The sequence below is a fragment of the Marmota monax genome, unplaced genomic scaffold (assembly GCF_021218885.2).
Source record: "Marmota monax isolate L192 unplaced genomic scaffold, Marmota_monax_Labrador192_F-V1.1 WCK01_AAM20220418_F8-fsc00131, whole genome shotgun sequence".
NCBI classification, from domain to species: domain Eukaryota; kingdom Metazoa; phylum Chordata; class Mammalia; order Rodentia; family Sciuridae; genus Marmota; species Marmota monax.
The window spans coordinates 1721160-1742734 of NW_026693141.1; the positions used below are offsets into that span (position 1 = coordinate 1721160).

Sequence of the window (21575 nt, forward strand, 5' to 3'; positions counted from 1 at the left end):
TTGTAAGAAGCCCTGGAGTCTGAAAAGAGCTCTCCTCTGGTTCAGATTCTTTGCAGTCTTCCTCAAGTTGAGGCCACCTTCTTATGCCACTTCACACTGCAGAAACCAAGGAGACAAAGAGGACGGAAGGACAAGCCCAGGATGTTCTCCGTGGTCTTAATCAGGCAGGCTTTCTAGACACCTGCAGAACCCTTGAAACTGTCATCATGAATCACTTGTTAAGGACCATTAGCCATTGCCATGGCACCTCTCCAAGCACACACCTGTACTAAAAGTAAGTGCCACAGTCACCAGACAAGGTGACCTCTGCCAGCAGAGGCCTACCTGTTTTATTTTATTTCGGGAGTTGGTGATGCGCTCTGTGATGCTCTGGTATGTGCGAATGGCTGTCGTCAGTTCTGTGTAGTGTTGCACAATTAGTTCATCCAGGTCACGGTCACATTTCTCATAGGCCTCTTCAAGGCGACCCTTCTCATTTTCTCTGTCTTCAACATCATCACTGGTAGACAAAGTCCTGGTAAAGACAGAATATATCAAGCTGAATACAATTTTTGCAGAAAGTAAAAGTCTCTGTCAATATGCTAGCACATGCATTTTATCACCTAGAAAAATGAAGTAATGGAAAATATGACATCTCCTTCATGGTAAATTCCAACAGGCCATCTACTTGGGTTTAGGGCTTATCTGTCCAAGGAGCCCTTTCCTTCACCTGTTTCCTTGGCCTTAGAATTTATTTTAATCAGATAGCAGGTGGGCATGAGCTCTGTGAGAGGCCAGGCAGCTCTTGATATGCTGAGTCAATCAGACTTCCTAATGATTCCATTTCTCTTATCAGGGACAAGCTTGGTCAATACGAACTCATAGAAATCATTTTCTTGGAAGAAGGATAACAGAAACCCTAGGTATTGTTATAAAAAGCTGAGATGCTCAAACACCAGCCACCTTACAACCATGGAGGAGAAAGCCAAGAGAAATGCCAAGTTACCACAATTATGTCACCAGGCCGTGGAAGCAGCCAGGCCTGAAGCCACCTTACCTCAAGACTTCTTCTTAAGAGAAATAATAAATATCCATTGTTTAAGTCACTTTCAGTTGATCTTCTTTTATATGCAGCTGAAAGGGTACTGATAAAATTACATTGAGGAACCACCTTCTAAAGAGTTCATTCCAATGACCTGAATTTCACAGAGCCCTCAGCAGCCTGGAAATAAGGTTATATTAATTCTAAAATGCTACAACAGCAACAGTCTAAGCTATACAACAAGAGTCCCTGCATTTACTCTTCTTCAAACAGCATTAACAAGATTGATATGAATCAACAATAACCAGAGAATGCGATAGATACACTTATTAAAAATATTTCAATAACAGTTTGATACATGGGCCACAGATCTTTGTTTCCTCTATTATCTTTCTTGGGTAATCTTTTTAAATTTAGTATTATAATCAGTGACAAAAAAAAAAAACAAAAAAAAAAAACACCTTTTCCTCTTATCTGTTGGTTGTGGTAATTTAGAGTTTCATTAAATTCCCTCAGATTTGTCAGCTTCTACATTCAGCCTGGTTTATTTCATTTATCTTTTTTAATTTAGGGAGGGGGATATTTTAGGCTCTCAATGATGGATGCAATCAATTATAAGTCCATCATTAGAACTGCTTTCAGAGATGGTATGTCAGCAAATCAATCACAAATCCACTTCTAGATACTTGAAAGCAAAATACTGTACAACAGTCTTCTCCAAACTGTCATTCAGAGGAAGGATCTTAATTCATGAGCCACACAATATATAAAACTTCCTTTTCAATTTAGAGAATTCAGGAGACCAGCCTTTGACTACAATCCAACCTCCAAAATGAAGTCTGTAAATGTGTCAGGCATGCCAAGAGACCAAGTACTGCATGAAACGGGCAGTGAAAGAAATGCGATGAACAAAAAGACAAAAGCCACAAAGGACAGTGTGAGATACTCAGGAAATCAACATTCCAGGGAACTATAAGTTGAATGAAGGCCTTTACCTTTATTATACCAAATTCTGTTTCCTTGTTTATAAACTGGTGATTCTGTACCACACTATATCCAAGGTTATTTTGGGGGTAGAGAATAACACATAAGTTTTGACTACTAAAGTAAATCAAAGTAGAAAATTCGGGGGAAACAGTTTCAGAGACAGAAAGAACTACCAAGATTACTTGTAATATTTGGTTACAGAGTAGCTGAGCATGTCTTCCAGTTGTTTCTATGATACATAACTTTGCTCTTTAAATCTGAAACCTTCTAGGCTATTAATCTAAAGTGAAGCACAATCAGAAAATGCCTTCAATTTATCAACTGTTCCAAAGGTAAGAGTTCTTAGATTTTTAACTCTATCCGTTCCCCTTGGAACAGCAGACAGTCACAGATTTTTAAGCTACACTGCATAAGCCTACCATCTTGACGATGCTTTTTATAATTCTTTCTCTCCACTACTATTTGAAAGAAACATGCCAAACATTTCACATTGTTTACCTTAACCAGTTAGAATTACCATGAAGGAAAATGTCAGGCCCAAAGAGGACACCTTCTCTGGCGTCAGCTGTCACGGCAACATATTACTGCATCATTAGGAGTTATTTAGGAAATAGAACAGGGTACTAAAATGAAGATTAGAGAGTAAATTGGGTCCATAGGAGATTTTTGCTGCTATTTTCATTTTTAGAGAAAACATTTGTATAAGAAATATCCTGTGCCAGATATGCCCAACATCTGAAATTCAGCGTCTTGATATAAACTGGGAAGAATAACATTTTGTCTTTTAGTCAAAAAAATTTATGTTACAGAATCTGAGAGCATGAAAACACAAAAAGTTCTTTTTTAATTAGAGAAAAAGGCAGTAGGATAATAAAAATATTAATAGACTCTAATATTTAAACAGGCTCACTAGCTGCCAGGAAGCAGCTGTGTGGTGCATTTTATAGAATATATGTGGAATCCCTCTTGAGGGGGTCCTGTTATTACCTCCCCACCTCCCCCCTTACAGTGGAAGCAGCTGAAATTTGAAGAGGTTAAATTAATTTACCCTACCTCACACAATGAGTATAAGGGTAGTACAGAGATTTAAAACCCAGGCTGGTCTGTTTGCAGATTATGTTCCAAACTGTCAGAGTCAAACTGCCTGGATAAGAATCCTGGCACTGCCACATTTATTTCCCATATGACCTCAATAATGGCATATCAATTTACTCATCCACAAAATGGAGACAATAAAGATACTTCCTTATAGGGTTATTAGTAAGAATTAAATTAGATGAAACTAAGCCTAGTATATAATTATCACTCAACAAATGTTAGTGTAGTTGTCAACTATTATTTTTATAGTAATACTAGTAGTAGCACAGATTGAGTATCCCTTTGTGGAGTTGAAATGCTTGGGATCAGAAGTTCTTGGGAGTTCAGATTTTGTAATGTATGTATATGAATAACAAGATATCTTGGGAAGGGGATTCAGGTCTAAATATGAAATATGTATTTCATATATACCTTATACACATAGCCCAAAATTAAGATTATACATTAATAATTTTGTGTATAATACATGGTGTAAAATATTCCATTTGGAGCATCATGTCAATGCTCAAAAAGTTTAGGATTTGGGAATGCTTCAGATTTCAGATTTTCAAATTAGGTACTCAACCTCTTAGAAGAAACAGCAAACACAACAGCATTTTTCCAGAATAAAATAGGAAGTACATCTCTAGAGACAAAGGTTCAAGTCCCGCTACCCCAAATACTAGATCACTTAGCACTGGGTATGAGACTTCTCTGACTCCTACTTTTCCCTAATGTCAAGAATTGTGAAGAGTCTGAGCCTTTATCCTATTTATAACCTAGCAAGTTTGCCTGCCAAAGTTCCATTGCTACTGACAGAAGATACAAACTTCCGGAGAAAACTTTAATCAGAGACTAAAGACTTTGTTACTCACAGCATGGTAAACAACATGAGAATCAGCAAATCTGTATCAGCTCCCCAAGGAGATTAGGCAGGCAGGACCACATGGATGCCTGCCCCACAAAGGGAGTTCTTGGAGAAGAATCCTGCAGAAAACTGAATCTTTTATAGTGGGCTGAAGACATGCCTACCCTTTATCTGGAGGGACAGGCTATTTCTGTCTTTCAAGGTTGTTTGTCAAACAAACATCCTTGACAAGATAGTCTAAAACAAAGGGTGCCCAGTGCTTTGCTCACAAGAACTTCAGAAAAACAACTGATCCAAGGAGAACTATCCCCCAACACTAATGAAACCTAAGTCACCGAATTCCTTTAAGGATTGAATGGCATCAAGGTAAGGATTCATTTCTTAGGTCTGTTTTCTTTTCTGCAAAATGAGACAATTTACAATGTCTCACACAGTAAACACATGGAAAATGAATGAATGATAGACCATAAACTCATGAAGCAGCAAGCTTCCAGAGATAAAGCTCTCACTCATACCAGCAAAACCAACAAATTTCAGTGTGGGTATCTTACTTTAAACTAGTCACTTAACCTGAACTGACAGGGTAAAACAAATGTCTGCATTCTAGCTCATCCCACAAGCCAGATCAGGAACCTCTCTTCGTCTTCTAAGCCTCTGTGTGATGTGAAGCTCACTAGCTCACAAAGCAACTCATTGCAATTTTGAGTTCTATTTGTTATAAAGCCTTTTATCAAAATAAAATAAGCATCTTTATAATTCTACCCATTTATCCTAATTATGTTTCAGCAACACAAAATAAGCCTATTCTCTCTTCCATAAAACATCCCCTCCAACATCTCCAACTGTTTCTTCCATACAGTGTCTTCCAAGTAGTCCAAAAACCTTGTTGCTATCCTCTGAAGTTCCCTCAAAATAGCTAACACTCTCATAGAACTTACTGTGGCCAGGCATTAATCTAAGTAGTTTAAACATAATTCGTATATTCTGGATAACAACTCTGTCAGGTAGGTACCATTATTATACCTCCTTTAAGAGATGATGGATGAGATTGAGTTGTTTGTTCAAGGCACAGAGCATTTAAGTAGCACAGTCAGACCTTGAACCTGGGCCACTGGCTGCATAGTCCAGCTCATGAGGGCTTGAACAATCCTGTTTTTCAAGATGTGTCCAGAACTGAACACAACTGCAAGAGTTTAGGGTATGAAATGTCCCCCAAAGACCCAGGTACTACTGAAGGATCTCTAGCCTGTGGCACTATTCGAAGGTAGGTGAACCTTTAGGAGCCAGGACCTAATGGAATAAAGTTAGGTCACTGGGGGCATGCTCTAGAAGGAGACATTGGGGCTAGAGCCCCTCCTCTCTTTCTTTTCACTGACTACCCTGAGGCAAACAAGCTTCCTCTTCAACATGCTACTGCCATAAAGCTTTGTATCACCATAGGCCCAACTCAGCAATATCAGGTAATCAAGGATTGAAGTCTCTAAAACCATGAGCCAACAGAAATCTTTCCTCCTTTTATATGGATTATTTTGTCACAGTGACTGAAAGCTGCCTGACTCAACAACATACTTCCAAACTGAAAGTTTAGACTCTTTATTCCAAACAATCTAGCCTAAAACTACATTGCATTTTTAAAAATATAGAATCCAAAAATAATCTGACCCCTTTGACAGTAAACCCTGATGAGCCAGCTCTCACTCATGTTCTACTTGCAAAATTTTTAAATGAAATGCAAAAGTTTATGTTCATCCCTATGTCCTACCTGTTGGAAAAAGAAGGTACAAGTGAGGCACAAGTACAAATTATTGAGTGCCTATAATACGATAGGCAATGCACTGTTATTTTGTATACATAATAAGACAATCTTCAAAATAGTGAGTTGGATAGTATCATCACCCTTCTCACAGCTGGGGAATCAGAGGCTCAGAGAAGTAATTTGCACACATACCGTTAATAATACCAGAGTGGAACTAAAATGTACCTATCCTTAACTCCAAAGCCCATGCTCTTTCTTCTATAGATGTTACAAAATCCTATCTTACCTGCCTTCAACTCCTAGGGTGCACACTGCACCCTAACCGTGCTATAATCAACACACATGCAAGGAAAAGAGTGGATAGCTAGAGATGGACACAGAGCACTAAGCAGCTTTTTAAGTAGTTAACAGTCTTGAATCTGGAGGTTTTAAAGCATGAGCTAAAAGACATGAGCTGGTCTGGGGTGTTTCTTGTGGTAGAGCACTTGCCTAGCATGTGCAAGGCCCCGGGTTCCATTCCTAGGACTGCAAAAAATAAAAAATAAAAATAATAAAAGACCTAAGTAAAGACAAAATGGTTTAAAGTTGCATTCCAAGATACTAAATCACTCCTTAAAATTTTTCCATTTCTATCTCAAAACAATTGATTTTCAATTTTTCCATTTCTATCTCAAAACAATTGATTTACAAACTATTGTCAAGTTCATGGAGTAACAGAATAAACCAGGTTGCAGTGACGCTAGACACAGAGACATTTCTGGATCACTAAGAATTTTTCACAAAGACAGCTCTGGTATTTTACATGATGAATTACATCTCTAACCATGACTAATTAATCCCCAGAAAGGAATTTATTTACCTAATGGGTTAAAAGGGCCACAGTACATTCAGCTACTGTTAACAAATCTAGTGGAACAACAATGTTATATGGTTCTAGTGGTTTCATAAGCCATCAGATCCAAGCAAATCCTATAAACAAATATTAAAATCCAGGGTAAATAACGAGATTGAAAACTGAATTTTCTGTTTCTTTTTCTTATACTAGCTTCTATATTTCAGTTGGCCGGTCAAATGTTTTGAAAAGAAAATAACTAGTCACCATCACTGGTTCCTTCTATGGAGCAATTTTGCTTTCAGTTTGGACTTAATAGGGTAATGGAGTCCAGAAAGGAGAAAGCACATAAAAGTTGATATTATTCTTTTAAAAGACAAAAGGAAAATCAAAAAGAAAAAACACACCTATGAGAATAAGGTTAGTCACCAAAAAGTGACCCATCACTCAAGGGGAACAATAGCTTTCAGTCAAAGACAGAATAAAAGGATATAAAAAGAAAAAAACAAATCTAGAATGCTACCATTAGGAATACACCAGAAAACCTTCTTCTACCCTCATCAAATGGGTCAAACGAGAGTAAACATCAAAAGGACACAAGTTCTGGAATGCACAAGTACAGATTCAAACAGGGCTCTGCAACTTTAAGCTATTCGACTTTGGGCAAGTTACTTAATCTCTCTGGGTCTGTTTTTTCTTTATAAAACAGGCAAGATAATAAAAATACCTGCCTCACCAGGATGTAATAGGGATTGGAGAGGTGTATAAATGTGCTGTGTAAAAATATATAGAAGTTTGGCTTTAAAAAAAAAATTTAGATGATATTAGAAACAATATTTAAAAATCTATGAGGGGGGTGGTGCGGTTGTGGCTCAGCGGTAGAGCACTAGCCTAGCACGTGTGAGACCCTGGGTTTGATCCTCAGCACCACATAAAAATAAATAAATAAAGATATTGTGTCCAACTACAAAAATAAACATAAAAAAAAATAAAAATCTATGAATCACTCTATTAGCCCAAATCATCTAAAGCCTCCCCCATTCTAAAGTTCTTGAGGATATTATTCAATGAACTGAGACCAGACCTTTTCTCTATATTATTACAGTGGCTGGTATATTAAATGCTTAGTAAAAGCTACAGATGCAGCAGCAAAATGCAGAATCTGGCAAGGTCATAAAGAGAACTCCCTGCCCTAAGAAACAATTGCAACTAAATTGTCTTACACAAAGAAATAACTGCTCAAAAATTTCTAGGCAAGGACAAGCAATAGGTATGGTGCCCCTATTTATTGCATTGAATCACTGAACAAATATTTATTAAGTACCTATTACTTTCCAGACACAGTTCTAAGGAGCTAAAGATACAGCAGTAAATAATGCCAATCCCTCCCTCATGAAGCCTGCATTTCAGTGAGAGGAAGTCAGTAAAGCAGAGAAGCATAGATTGTAGCTAGGGAGGCCAGGAAGGATCTCTCAGATGAAGAACAGCATCTGACTAGAGTTTGCTAGGAAATGAGGGAGAAAGTCGGGCACTATCTAGGGAAACTAATTCCTAGACAATAGAACAGAAGATGCACAGGCTCTGAAGGAGGACATGTTCAGCACATTCAGAAAAGTGGGAATGGTGAGGAAGTTAATGTGGCTGTACAGATTCCAGGAGAGTGACAGTGATAGTAGAGGAAGTCAGGAAGGAAATCGGGAGCCAGACCAGGCACAGCTTTATAGGCTTTTATTCTGGGTGTTCTTTGAAGCCACTTAAGGGTTAGCACCCAGCCAAAGAGTTTTAACTTCACAACCAGCATTTAATTATAGCCCACCTCTTTTCAAAAAAAAAAAAAAAAATCTGAGATCATTTGAGCAAGAATATAATTAATGAAATGAAAATTCACACGAGAAAGTGGGAGTACAGAGCACAAGCAGGTCATGTGGCCAAGCGTGGTTTATATGAAATGAGCCCCTAATATAAATCTGAGTTTTCAGGTAGTCAAGGCAAAAAGGAATCAGTATTATAGTTCTCAATCTCAAAAACACAGACTCTAGATCCTCTATGAAAACAAACTTTATACTAGTCTAAATTCTAAAAGAAATCTTAAAAACAAGGGAGACATTATCAAACATAGCAAATGATGTCCTCAACAACCCCCTGAAAACAAAGTAATAAATTTTACATCACCATTTCTTACAAGTTCCTTCAGGAATATAACATTAAAATCAACTTAGGCTAAAAGGTTTTGAAAGACTGAATATGGTATATGTGTGAAGTTTTTCAGTGATTCATTTTAATCTAAGGTTAGAATTTAGGGAATTTATAAAACCAAATGGATCAAGTTGTTTTATTAAGTTCCCCTTCTCAGCAAAACTTCTGCAAGTTCAAGCCAACCAGCTAGCAGTTCTTTGAAATAGTGCATGGTGTAAGTGTTGGTATGAGAGGGCTATTAGAAGACTATTAAATTCCATAAGCCAGAAATCATATCGGAAGGTTGACAACTGAGGGTGATAAATTAAGACACAGACCAGGGATCTCACCTGGACCTCAAGATTATCAGCTGGTGATGGCAGAATATCACTCTGGAAGCAGTTTAAGGTATGTTGATCAATAAAGAGTTTCCAGGGTATACCTGTTATGTACTGAACCCCCACACACGCACACAACACACACACACAAAAAATGTATGTTGAAACCTCAGCCCTCAATGTGACTGTATTTGGAGATAGGGCCTAAGAAGGAGATATAAAGATTGAGGTCAGGGAGGAGCCTAGACAAGAAAAGAAAGAGACAGCAGGGAGCCCTCTCTACAGGCTCACAGAGTAAAAGGGATGTGGGGACACAGCAAAGGAGGAGGCCATCTACAAGCCAGGCAGAGGTATCACCAGTCTCATTCTGAGACTATAGAAGTGTGACACAATACCATGGTTTATGCCACACAGTCTCTGGTATTTTTTGACAACCTGAGCAGAATAATACACCACATCATAAAACACTACAGTGTATTTTGCAGGGTTAAAATCTCAGGCAGATGTTATTAGTTGGCCTCCTTGGCCACAACAACACAGATTCTTGGCAAATCCACAAGAAGAATTTGCTGGCTAATACAACTACAGACAACTAAACTAATTAACCTGCTATAAGTATTTAATGTAATACACCTGAATTTTGGTGACACCTGCAGAATGATTAGCATTAAATCATGCTTTCTGAAAACAGTTAATGGGCTTGATTGTCTACTAAGGGCATTCCTTGTTGGCATCCAGTGACCACTCTTCCAGAAATAAAAAGATTAACAAAACAATTAATGGAAATCCCTTCAAGCAACTCAGAAAAACTAATCACAAGTAAGGCTTCTCATATCCAAACATCACTTATCAGAAAACGACAGCTCTTTACAGCACAATCTACAGTAAGAATCAAATCTCCTCAGTGACCCTCCATTCTAAAAAGTCCTCAAAATGGGCCTCTGAGGAAACCAACTAATGTCAGAGGCCCCTGTAATTTTTACTCATCAAACACCTGAGCACACCAGTCAGCGCTACCCTCCCTCTTTGAGGACAATTCTTTTTTTTTTTTACTTGCATAATGAAAAGAGCATGGAACAGGCAGTCACCTTTATTTACAAAATATTCTAACATTTCCACAAGGCAGAAACTAAGTACAGTTTAACTCTCAACAAATGCTCAAGTGTTAACTAGCTTCAGAACCTCATTCCAAGTAGGAAAAGAAATAATAAAAAGTATTATCTTACTGATCCATCCAGAACATAATATTCCTTTTTCTGACTCCAACACACACACACACACACACACACACAGCTGACACAACTCTACAAACTGTGAATCCTGTTTTCTTTCCCAAAATTCTTTTAACCAGAAGTCCTTTGGGTATACTATTGGGTCTATTTAGCTCTACCTCAAAGTCAGATTTTCTTTTCCTTTAAAATATAAAACAACCCATGTAAGAAGTATCTGACAGAAACATATGCCTTTTACGTCAGCAGGGAAACGAACATGCAGTTCCATGTATGAGTGGAGTGAAAAACCACAAACTGAAGAGGAGGAAAGGAGGACTACTCTGAATATAAACACTAAACAAGCTGGGGGAAGACCTGCAAACCTATTATACTAAGCAGGACACTTTGTATATGATGAACAGCCTGGAAATGCTTCCAGTGAGTTATAAAAATAAGGGGCGTTCATCATAATTCCAAGTTTGCATAAAAAATTACATATTAAAGAAATCATTGATATGTATTATCACTATAATCACCTAAGATAGGGCTTCACTCAGAGCACAAGCAAATCTACATTGCACTTTTAAATCGAATTTTGTTATATTGTATTATACATTGTGATTGCTTATTTCTTAACTATGTCTTATTAGAGCCCACAAAACACAAGATAATCTCATCCCAATTGATAGCAATTCAAAATAACAAGTTCCTCTCAAAAAGTTTTGATGCACAAGAAAAGCATCCCTTAACAGCACAGAGATTCATTTACTATCAAGTGACAGTAAACAATTTCTGCTTTAAAGTAGTCAATTGAAAATTCACTAGTGTCTTATTTCAGACAGCACTTAGGGCCGACTACTACACACCACTGACACAGTTTTTCAATATTTCAATTAACTCAGATACACAGAATATTTCAGGGGACAAAAAGCTAAAACTGTTTCAGCCAACAAAGGCCATTTATGTGAAATTAAGTTAAATCACCCACTAGGACAAAAAACTGACTCTAAAGGTGACAACGTCTACTTAAAATGTGCCCATATACTTCCTTACCCAAATCCTAGCTCTCTTCTTCCACTTTAAGTCCCTCATCCTTCTTTAAGGCACCCTCCATGGTAACCTTACTTCCTGGTGAGTTTCTGAGAAACAATGTTTTGCAAAATATTAATAGGTTCTATGTGGTCAAATACATTTTGGAAATTCTGGGTCACACAAATTGGAGCAGGTTTCTGTAACTGAGACATTCATAAGATTTTAATATGTCAAGGCACATGGTGGGAAGGTGATAGAATATATATATATTTTTTTTTAATTTTTATTATTTATTGATAGAGCTTTTTTGTCTATATGTGGTGCTAAGAATCAAACCCAGTACCTCACATACGCCAGGCAAGCTCTCTACCACTGAGCCACAACCCCAGCCCAACAGAATATATTTTGTAGCATTTTTATAATTTATTAATCTATAGGACCTGTTTTCTATTCCTTTACCCTTTACCATAGGTACACAGACACACACTTTTTACTTTTTCTTTTTCTCTCTTTTTTTTTAAATATATTTATTCTTAAGTTTTAGGTGGACTCACAATATCTTTATTTTACATTTATGTGGTGCTGAGGATTGAATCCAGTGCCTCGTGCATGCTAGGCAAGCACTCTACCACTGAGCCACAACCCCAGCCCTTTTTTTTTAATCTTTTGCAGTACTATGGATTAAACTCAGGGCCTCAGGCATGCTAGGCAAGCACTACAGAGCTAGATTCCCAGTCCTAACACATACACTTTCAAGGAAATTTTCAACCATATACAAAAATTAACAGACTTGTCAAAAAAATTTTTTTTAAAAAATAAAGCTTCAACAGCTATTAACACAGTCCAATCTTGCTTCTGACTCTTTAACACTCCTGTCCAATTATTTCACTAGTGTCTTATTTCAGACAGCACTTAGGGCTGACTACATGGTATTATTTTTATATTTCAATACATGTGTATACATTTTAAGAATAATCCTTTTTTAAACAACATAGCCATTGTTAGGTGCAGGACAGGCTGAGTAAGTTGTCTGCAGGTCATGCCAAACAAAGTCAGCTGCAGGATGACCTGGCCACTCAAACCCTCTGTCTGGTTCTTTATCACCTGTTTACTTCAAGCCCAAACGCCCAAGTCCCCCCCACCCCCCCCACCCCCGCCGGAGCACTTGCCAACAAGGCAGCTTGTAGACCCAGTGATCCTATTAGATTTGGGCTATAAAAACTCCCTCCTGCCGGGCCACTCTCTCTCTTGCTCTCTCTGTCTCTCTTGCTCTTCTCTCTTGCTCTGCTCTCTTGCTCTGTCTCCTTTGTGTGTGAGCTCGCTCTCTCTCTCTCTCTCTCTCTCTCTCTCTCTCTCTCTCCTCTTTGCACTGCTGCAATAAAGGTCTCTTGGTGGCTCTGAGTGTTGTGGTCACTTTTCTTTCAGCCATAATACCATCATTTCAGCTAAAAAATATTAACAATTCCAATTGGTTTTTTATTCTTTATTTCCCCAAATACATTATGTTCTAAGAGCAACTCAAACTTCACAGGCTTTCAAATCATCTGGGACTCTTACTTAAATGTATATTCACATCAGGGGGGTGAGTCAAGGTGGTGCCTGAATTCATACATTCCTAGGAAACTCTCAAGTGACATTTTGAATACAAAATAATGTCTCCTATAATATTCAGCACAATGATAGGCACCTTTAAATGGAAAAACATCTTTTACATTATATTCTACATTACCTTTAGCAAGTATTTTACAAATACTTTTTCAAGAATAAATAAAAGTCAAAAAGGTTTTTCCTAGGAATCTTGAACTGTATCATTTTCTTACCAACAGTGCCAAATGTAGCAGAAGAATGTTCCCTTATTATTGTGTTAAATTATGAGTTCTCATGTTTTTCAAGGCTAAGTCCCAGTACACAGAGAATTGGACACTAATATAAGAATCAAGTTCATAACTTATTTCATAGCTTGAAACAGTTAACAAAAATCTAACTCTATAAAGCCGCAGAATGTAAGACTGTAATAGGGAACAGAGAGGAGTGAAACAAAATCAGCCATAAACTAAATGTTGTTCTGCTCCTAACTAGTAAAACTTAGAACAAGAGCTAAAAAGACTAAATTGTTTCCAACCACAGCCCAGGAAAAAAGCTCAAGAATTTTTATAGGAACACAAAAATATCCAAAACCAATATCCAACAAGGTAAAATATACAATGTCTACCATGTAATCAAAAAGTACAAAACACATAAAGGGGGGAAATTAATCCTGAAATGACACAATTTTTAAAGTTATTAGTAATGAAACTGAGTCATAAAATACTTATATTTCCTATGCTAAAGATATAAATTAAAGATGTACACAGAGAAATGATATCTTCCAAAGACCCAAATAAAACTTCCAGAGATGAAAACCATAATTTAAGATAAAATTTATATTAGATGAGAGGCTGAGGTTGTGGCTCCATGGTAAGAGCACTTGCCTAGGATGTGTGAGGCACTGGGTTCAATCCTCAGCACCACATAAAAATAAAAGAATAAATAAAAAGTTATTTAAAAAATCATATTAGATGGAATTAACAATAGATTAGGAACAGGGGGAAAATAGTGAATTAAAAGGTTCAGCTATACAAACTATATAAAATAAAGTACTAACACCAAAAAAAAGAATATGAAAATTAGTCTTTAGAGAACAATAACACAACTTGAAAAGGTCTAAAATTCTTAAGAGGTAAATATGACCAAAAATATAAAAGTCCTATACACTGAAATCTATTTTTAAAAAAAGAAAGAAAGAAAACATTTCTGAGAACTAAAGTCAAATTAGATGGAAAGATTCACCCCCCCTTTCATAGACTAGAAGACTCAATATTGTCAATTCCACTATATTAATATATACTTTTAATACAATTCCAACCAAAATCACACGTTTTATTGTAGAAACCAGCTCATTTTAAAATTTGCATGGAAATGCAAAGAAACTAGAATATCCAAAACAACTCTAAAAAAGTAGAATAAAGTTTAGTGGCTCACACTGTCTTCAAGACTTACAAAAGCAATAATCAAGATAGTGTGGTATGTCATCAAGATAGACATGAATGGAACAGACTACAAAGTCAAGAAATAGACCCACATATATAAGGTGACCTGATTTTTTACAAAAGTGCAAAGGATAACACAGGGAAGAAAGGACAGACTTTTCAACAAACGAATTGGAACAGCTGGATATTCTTGCACACAAAGAAATGCATTGGAAAAAACTAAAAAGGAAAGAACATTCTAAGATGTTGGAAGTGTCCTATATCTTCATCTGTACGGGTGAAAATTCATCAACCACATACTTAAGATTTGTATGCTTTACTACTTATCTGCATATCTCAAAAAGGAAGGAAAATAAAGTCAATATGTAAAATAAGATTCCACATTTCATACAATATTATTTCTATCTATCCATCCAACATTTCATACACATGCACACAGAAAAAGAGAAAAAGAAATCTAGAGTTAGATTCACCCATTTTCTATGATGATAAATGACAGAAAATAAAATTCAGAATAATTTCTTTTTGTATTCATCTTCAATTGTTATCATATTCATCATCTGAATTTTTTATCATGAGTATAATAATTTTATAAAAGTGAAGTAATTTTTGTTTTAAACTGGAAGCAATAGTATTATCAGTGGTTAATTCTGTGTGGAGAGAATATAGTTATTTTCCACACTTAAAACTACAGTCTACTTATGTGACTAAAAAGGTTATACAGCAATATAAAAGTTTGTTATGTTAAACAATGTTACGCTTGTTATAATTACAACTATTAAACCTCTGTACATCCATGGACAGAATCCATATGAAAATATGAAAAAGAGAATAGGCAGTGGCTCAGGAGGCTGAGACAGGAAGATCACAAGTTCAAAGCCTGCCTCAGCAACTAGATCCTGTCTCAAAATTAAAAATGAAAAGGATTAGGGATATGGCTCAGTGGTTAAGTGATCCTGGGTCCAATCCCCGCACCAAAAACAAAAACAAAACAAAACAACTAGGTAGTATTTTGGGAAATGACTGGTCAGTGTCACTCTTTTATGGTCTACTTGTTTCAAATTTGTATAGTATATTTTTACAAAGGACAACAAGGATATCTAGGCAAGGATACCCTTTCTTGTTTGTAAAATATTTTGAATTTAATCTAATGGTTTACATTTTGTGTTTCTATTTTGTATGTTTTATACACAAACAAGTATAAACAAAGACATAGGTATTTAAATCTAGCTCCTTTAACTGAATCTCAAATGATCAAATAGCTGCCATCTTAATTCAGCCGTATAAGGTTTTCTTTCTAGTTACGAAGACAATATTCTAACATGGATTCACTCAAACACTCTTGTCAACCTGGCAAAGATATTTCTGGTGGAAAATTCACATTATATATTTGTTGTCATCTGGAAAATTTATTAAAATCAAGTTTTTAACCAAAGAAGCAACAGATCCCACAAATGAACATTTGACAAACTTTTCTGTGCTTTTATATACTCATATCTCACTTAAGGCTCCCCTATACCACAGTAGATTAAATTATCATTCCATTTTACAAATGAGAACTAAGCACAAGGATTTTACTTGGTAACATGGGTAATACAGTAAATATCTACCTAACCAAACAAAACCACTTACGTATGTCTTCAACTAACTAGAACAGCTTGAAAAAAAACTTGACCATATCACCAAATATTAAAACTAAAATAACTCAAAGACTTTAAGAAATTCCAGTGTTAACAATCACATGTGGGGTTAGAAAGACAGACATGGATCCCCAAGATCTGCATGTTCAACCAGAAAAGGGTTTTACTTCCACATCTGTTGTTAAATGTCCCAGAACTTTCTGAAAGTTTGTGAAGTGTTTGGTCTCCACGTATTCTAACACTGCATCACTAGTGCCAAGACTCTGCAAGGATACAAAAAGAAGCAGAAGCCTAGAGGTCATGATGAGATGGGCTCAAATGAAGAGCTGGTGCTGGAGACAACCCCTACCACAACTTCCAGGACTCAGCTGGGATCAGGGACCACATTCCTTTCCCACCACAAACTCTGTTGTGAACCTCAAAGCTATTTGTTCAAAGCCCTGATCAAAGCCTGGGCCCCTTCAACAAAGCTGACTTTGAATTAACTGTGGGCTGACCAAAATACACTCTGAGGAGGAAGCAAATTTAACTGGTGTCTACAATAAAGGATATTGAAAGTTTTTGAAATTTCAACATCTGTGAAGGCACAAAAGTTGATGGAAATGTGAGCCTTTAGCTGTGTTCAATTCTCCTTGACATTTACGGAGTCTGTCTACAAAAGCTCTGCCCAGAGGTTTCCATAAGGTCTCCTTAAGTCACAACTAAATTTTGTTTCCCCAATTAAACTGGCTATTACAGGCCAACTTACAAAGAAAAGAGAGGCAACATTTAAATGGAAAGCAAATCACCTAACAGTAAGTGGTAGACACATTTCCCAATTAAAAATCTGACAGGAACTCACAAAAATAAGACAACGTCTTCAAAATGCCATCTTGCTTTCTTCCCCAAGTAGAAAGGCTGCCTCTTCCAACTCCACACCAAACAAAAAGGTGTTGGGGGGTGGGGGGGAGGTTGCATGTGTGCGCCTGCACACACACATGCAAACTGTCCAAACTGTACATCAGCAGATAATCAGGACTCTGTCCACCCAATTAGTTCCATTTTAAAGAGCCAGTAGCAAGATTTAAACCCCAAATGTACAGTTAGCAGCAGCCTCCAATGGAATAAATCCCAAGCACCATCTGTCTCCTTACCAAAGCTCCCACCCCTCACCCCATAGTTTGAAGACCTCTTTTGTAAAGCCCTGGAAGTCTACTATTTGAGACATCTGACTGTCCTGAAATATTTTTATCCATTATTTTTTGAATGATCAGAAATTTTTATTTATCAGTCTTGGGCACTTAAAAATACATACATCTATCAAATATAATACTTGTGTTATAATTATACTACATTTTAAATTATTTTGGCCTTTAAATGCTTTAAAGTGGTAGACTGTCATACTAGCAAAATAGAGTCATCATTTAGTTATTTAGTACCACTTCAGGAAATAGTGATGAGACTTAGATATTCCCCTTATCTACACCTACTCTGTCCTTACATTAAATCTTATCTATTTTTTTTTTTTAAAAACCCAATATTAAAAAATGACTGCAATAATAAATGCTATTCCAACTGTTAGGGATAGCATTTTAAAAACAATATAAAGTATTGCAAGGAAATGACATTTTTTACATACCTGAGCAAAAGGACTGAAGAAGAATTATGAACATTTACAAAAGAAAAATAACTGCTCAGTGACATAAAAAGATAAAGCTAATATGATCAAATTTTTCAAAAGTGAGTGGACTATATCCCTAACAAGTAATTTATTTCATGAAAAAATGATCGGGAAACATGAAAGAGAACTAGCATGTACTAGGTTCCTCTTAATAAACACAAGCCTAAAATGGGTTTTTCTTTGGAGGCTTGTTGCCAAAGCAACCACTACAGCTACAGTCTTTGAGAAGAATTTGAAAAAAGTTAGATAGGTGGAGTTTTTGTTTGAGAAATTAAGAATCATGAATACAATGTTGCAAGAAGGACAACAAATAGGACACAAAATGTACAAATATACAAAGTAGCTACTTTAGAGCTACAACACAATTTACTAACAAAAATTATATTCCCCCTTCCATTCTTCCCTGTGTGACCTTTCCCTTACCCCAAATCCTTAACACTGAAGGAATCCTGTCATCCTCCTCTCATTCACTGCCACTATTAATGGAATTTAAACCATTTCAAAAACACATCAGAAAGGAAACAACAAGGAGAGCAACATCCTTACTTCAATCCTGAAGTTTCCTGTGACTCAAAGAAATGTTGAAACACAAACACAAACACTTCAGCATTAACAACATCCAGGCGTTCATTCACATGTAACTCTGAACCCCAATCTTTACTAAACTTGCCCAGAATGCTAGATCAGGTACCAACCAATACCATACTTGCAATGGACATGATAATAGTGTTATTCAGGAGCTTTCAAGTGATCAAGAGTAAAGAAGAAAAATGAAAAGCAGTTAATACACAACAGAATTAAAAGCAAAAAATGCCCAGGCCCAAATCATGGAAATAAATGTAACAAGTCCAATAAAATAAGAGATGGATGAATAATCACAAAATCATATTGCAACCCATCTGGCATAGAGTCCACATTGAGTCCACCAAAGGCAATGTATGTTTCTGAGTCAGTATCAGTAAAAAAAAAAAAAAAAAAAAAAAAAACAGGTTTTGATTTCCATGCTGTTTTCAAATATCAGACATGTAGGGTATATTTAACTGGCACTGAAGAAAACCAACATAAAGCATTAAAAAAAGGAACAATCTTCAGGATCAAAAATATATAAATGAGAATAGTACCTTTGTATATAGCTGCTACCTTCCCCGGGCCCTACTCCACTTTCTTTGGAAGTAACTACTCCTTCTATAACATTCCTGCATGTCCATATTACTTCATCTCTTTCTTCTGTCTTATGTCATAGTTCTTACAAACATTTATCCCCCAGATAGACCCTCGAAGGTAATATAACTGATTTGTCTTTGCAAAACTCAGGGGATCTGCTCAAATCTGACTAAGTATATAATAAATGCCAGGCAGCATATTGAAAACTAGCACTAACTTCTTATAAGTGAATGTTGACTGTAAAGCAGAAAAAATGAACAATTTTTTTAAAAAATCCAAATTCATTTATTGTAATTTCAGAGAGAATTATGAAGATTCCAGTTGGAATTTTAGTATAATGAGACATATCCATACACCACATGTATAGCTAAAGCAAGAATGTGGATCTTTAGAATCCAAAAGAACATCATTTCCAAATGCAAATGTGAATTTATTGACTCTGATAAGCACTTTACAACTATTTATAATAATTAAATCAAGTTAAAGATAATTAAAGATAGTAATTGTATCAGTCTGAGATTATAGTATGATATTCCAATCATGCACAAGTAGGAAGCAATGTTTATAGAATCATGATTATGTAAATATATTGTGAATATAGGCTTAATGTGAAGCATTAAACATTTAACAAATAATGCTTTACATATGACAAAGTAAACAATAAATAAATAAGATAAAAATGTTAAAAAATTTTTTTTAAAAAAGCATTTCCTGTTAGGCCTACCAAGTATATTAAGTATTTCCATACATAATTATTCTCCTAATTATAAAACGAATTGAAAATGATTTAACAAGACATAATCTTAAACTTGAGTCTCCTAAGTAAGATCCAGAGAATGGATCTTTATTAGTCCTTGAGTGGTAAACTGTCCTTTAATAAATGCCAGGCATGGTGGCACATGCCTGTAATCCCAGCAACTGTGGAGGATGAGGCAGGTGGATCACAGGTCTGGGGAACTTAGACTGTCTCAAAACAAAATATTTTAAAAGTTAGGTTAGGGGGAAGCAGAGATATAGTTTAGTGGTAAAGCACCCCTGGGTTCAATACCCCATATTGCAAAAAATAATAAAATTAAAGTTTGATATATTCATTCAAATTGCTTAGTACTTATCTGATACTGATGAGTCCTGAGTTTTAAAAAGATGATCAAACCAAATTATGCGGTGTGCATATAAGAATATGTAACAACAAATCTCACTAATATGTATAATTATAGTGCACTGATGAAATGTTTTTTAAATAAAAAGATGATCAGGACATTCCAGGAGCCCTCCAAGAACTCAAACAAAAGTTTAGCATAGGTCGGGGAAAGGAGCAGAGAGCGGTGTTCCTTTCATGGAAAATGACTGACTTGACATTCAAGTGCCAACAATGTAAAAACATGTCACGTTACTTTTAATTTGGGTTGTTTATAGTTATTGCCTGTATCATCCTTAACGGTACTCAATTTATTTCACTTTTTTAAAACACAGGTTCCTAAAAGATTCCCTTTCCCACTCTCATCCTAACGTGGCAGGGAAGAGGATGCGTGAAGGAGAATTTGAAACTTGCTTCGTTTTGTTAAGGAATAGACGGATAGAAAGGCAGAAACCGGCACAACACAAATCGAAAACAGATGTGTGCCTTCAAACCCCAGCCCTTCTACCAGCCCACTGCCGGCCCTTGTACGTGGGGCTGCGGCCGTTCACAGTGGTGGAAAGTGACCAGAGTTGGACAATCTGCAACTCCTGACAGTAGTCTCCGGCCTTGCACCCAGAGTACAGGGAACAAGACGTCTTCCTCTGAGAGCTCTGCTAAGGCAACCCATCAATCAAGGTTTGATCAATGGATGAACACACCTTCACCTGGCTCTCTCCACCAACCCAAACTGCGTGCTCTTAGGGCCCAGGGAACCTAGAGGGCTCAGCCCCTACTGACTGTGAAGCGGGGCTCCTCCCTCTAGGCCCAGCCCGGAGAAAAGTGGGGTACTACTGGGGCTGAAAAGCGTGGGGCTGCTGGGGCCCTGGGAGGGGCTGGGGAGGCAGGGAGGAAAGGAAAAGGTGTGCGGGGTAGAACCCGGCGAACCCTTCTCCCTTCCACAGCGGAGATCGAGCCTCTGCCCCCGTCCCCTGACGCTGCTTCCTGCCTCCCTCACCTGATCACAGAGATGAGCAGCCCCGAAGGGTCTTTACTTTTGCTGACTGTGCTTCTGTACTTCCCACCAGCTGCTTCTGCCGCCATCTTGGCACGGAGGGGAAGGCCGGCCGGTGGGCTTGACAGAACCAAGCCGGCAGAGCGTGAACTCCGTTGTTGACCCCGCTGAAGCCTCCACCAATGGGAGAAGGGAAGTCCAGAGGCGCGGAAGTGGGAAGTCCAATCACTGGGGCGAGGAGGCGGGACTCAGGCGGCAAGAAGTGAAGCCGAGGCTTGCGTTTTCGCGCTTAGCATTGTGGGAATTGTAGTTCTCCTTCTGCGGCTCAGGAAAACTTAACCATGGCAACTTTGAGTCTTGCAAGGAGCAGCTTCTTTTATATCTATTCAGGTCTTTGGCTTTTTTCAGTATTCTTGCTTTCAGAATTTTAATAGTCTTTGAATCAAATATATCTGATGGCTTCAAAATGTGTAAATATATGTGTTTAAATGAAAGGGATTCCGTGATGTCTATGAGCAAAATTTTTACTTCAAGCATAAAGTGATTTTTTTTAAAAAATTCAATCATTGTGAAAATTAATAGAAATGTTTTCCTTGGTGTTTTCTAAAACTAAATGTTACTACATTCGTTTTATGTATGAGTCCAATTCTTTA

The 21575-nt window shown here is 37.0% G+C and overlaps 1 protein-coding gene across 1 annotated transcript in view; it reads right to left on the reverse strand.

The window, feature by feature from the left end:
- Positions 1–21087, reverse strand: part of Exoc4 (exocyst complex component 4) — a 782534-nt gene extending 761447 nt beyond the window's left edge. The window contains exons 1-2 of the mRNA XM_046455063.2: positions 20926–21087; positions 325–514 (exon numbers count right to left, since the gene is read on the reverse strand). Of these exons, the coding sequence (XP_046311019.1) occupies positions 325–514; positions 20926–21011 (276 nt within the window). The 5' untranslated portion in view covers positions 21012–21087. The remainder of the gene's footprint in view (positions 1–324; positions 515–20925) is intronic.
- Between the last annotated feature and the right edge of the window lie 488 nt (positions 21088–21575).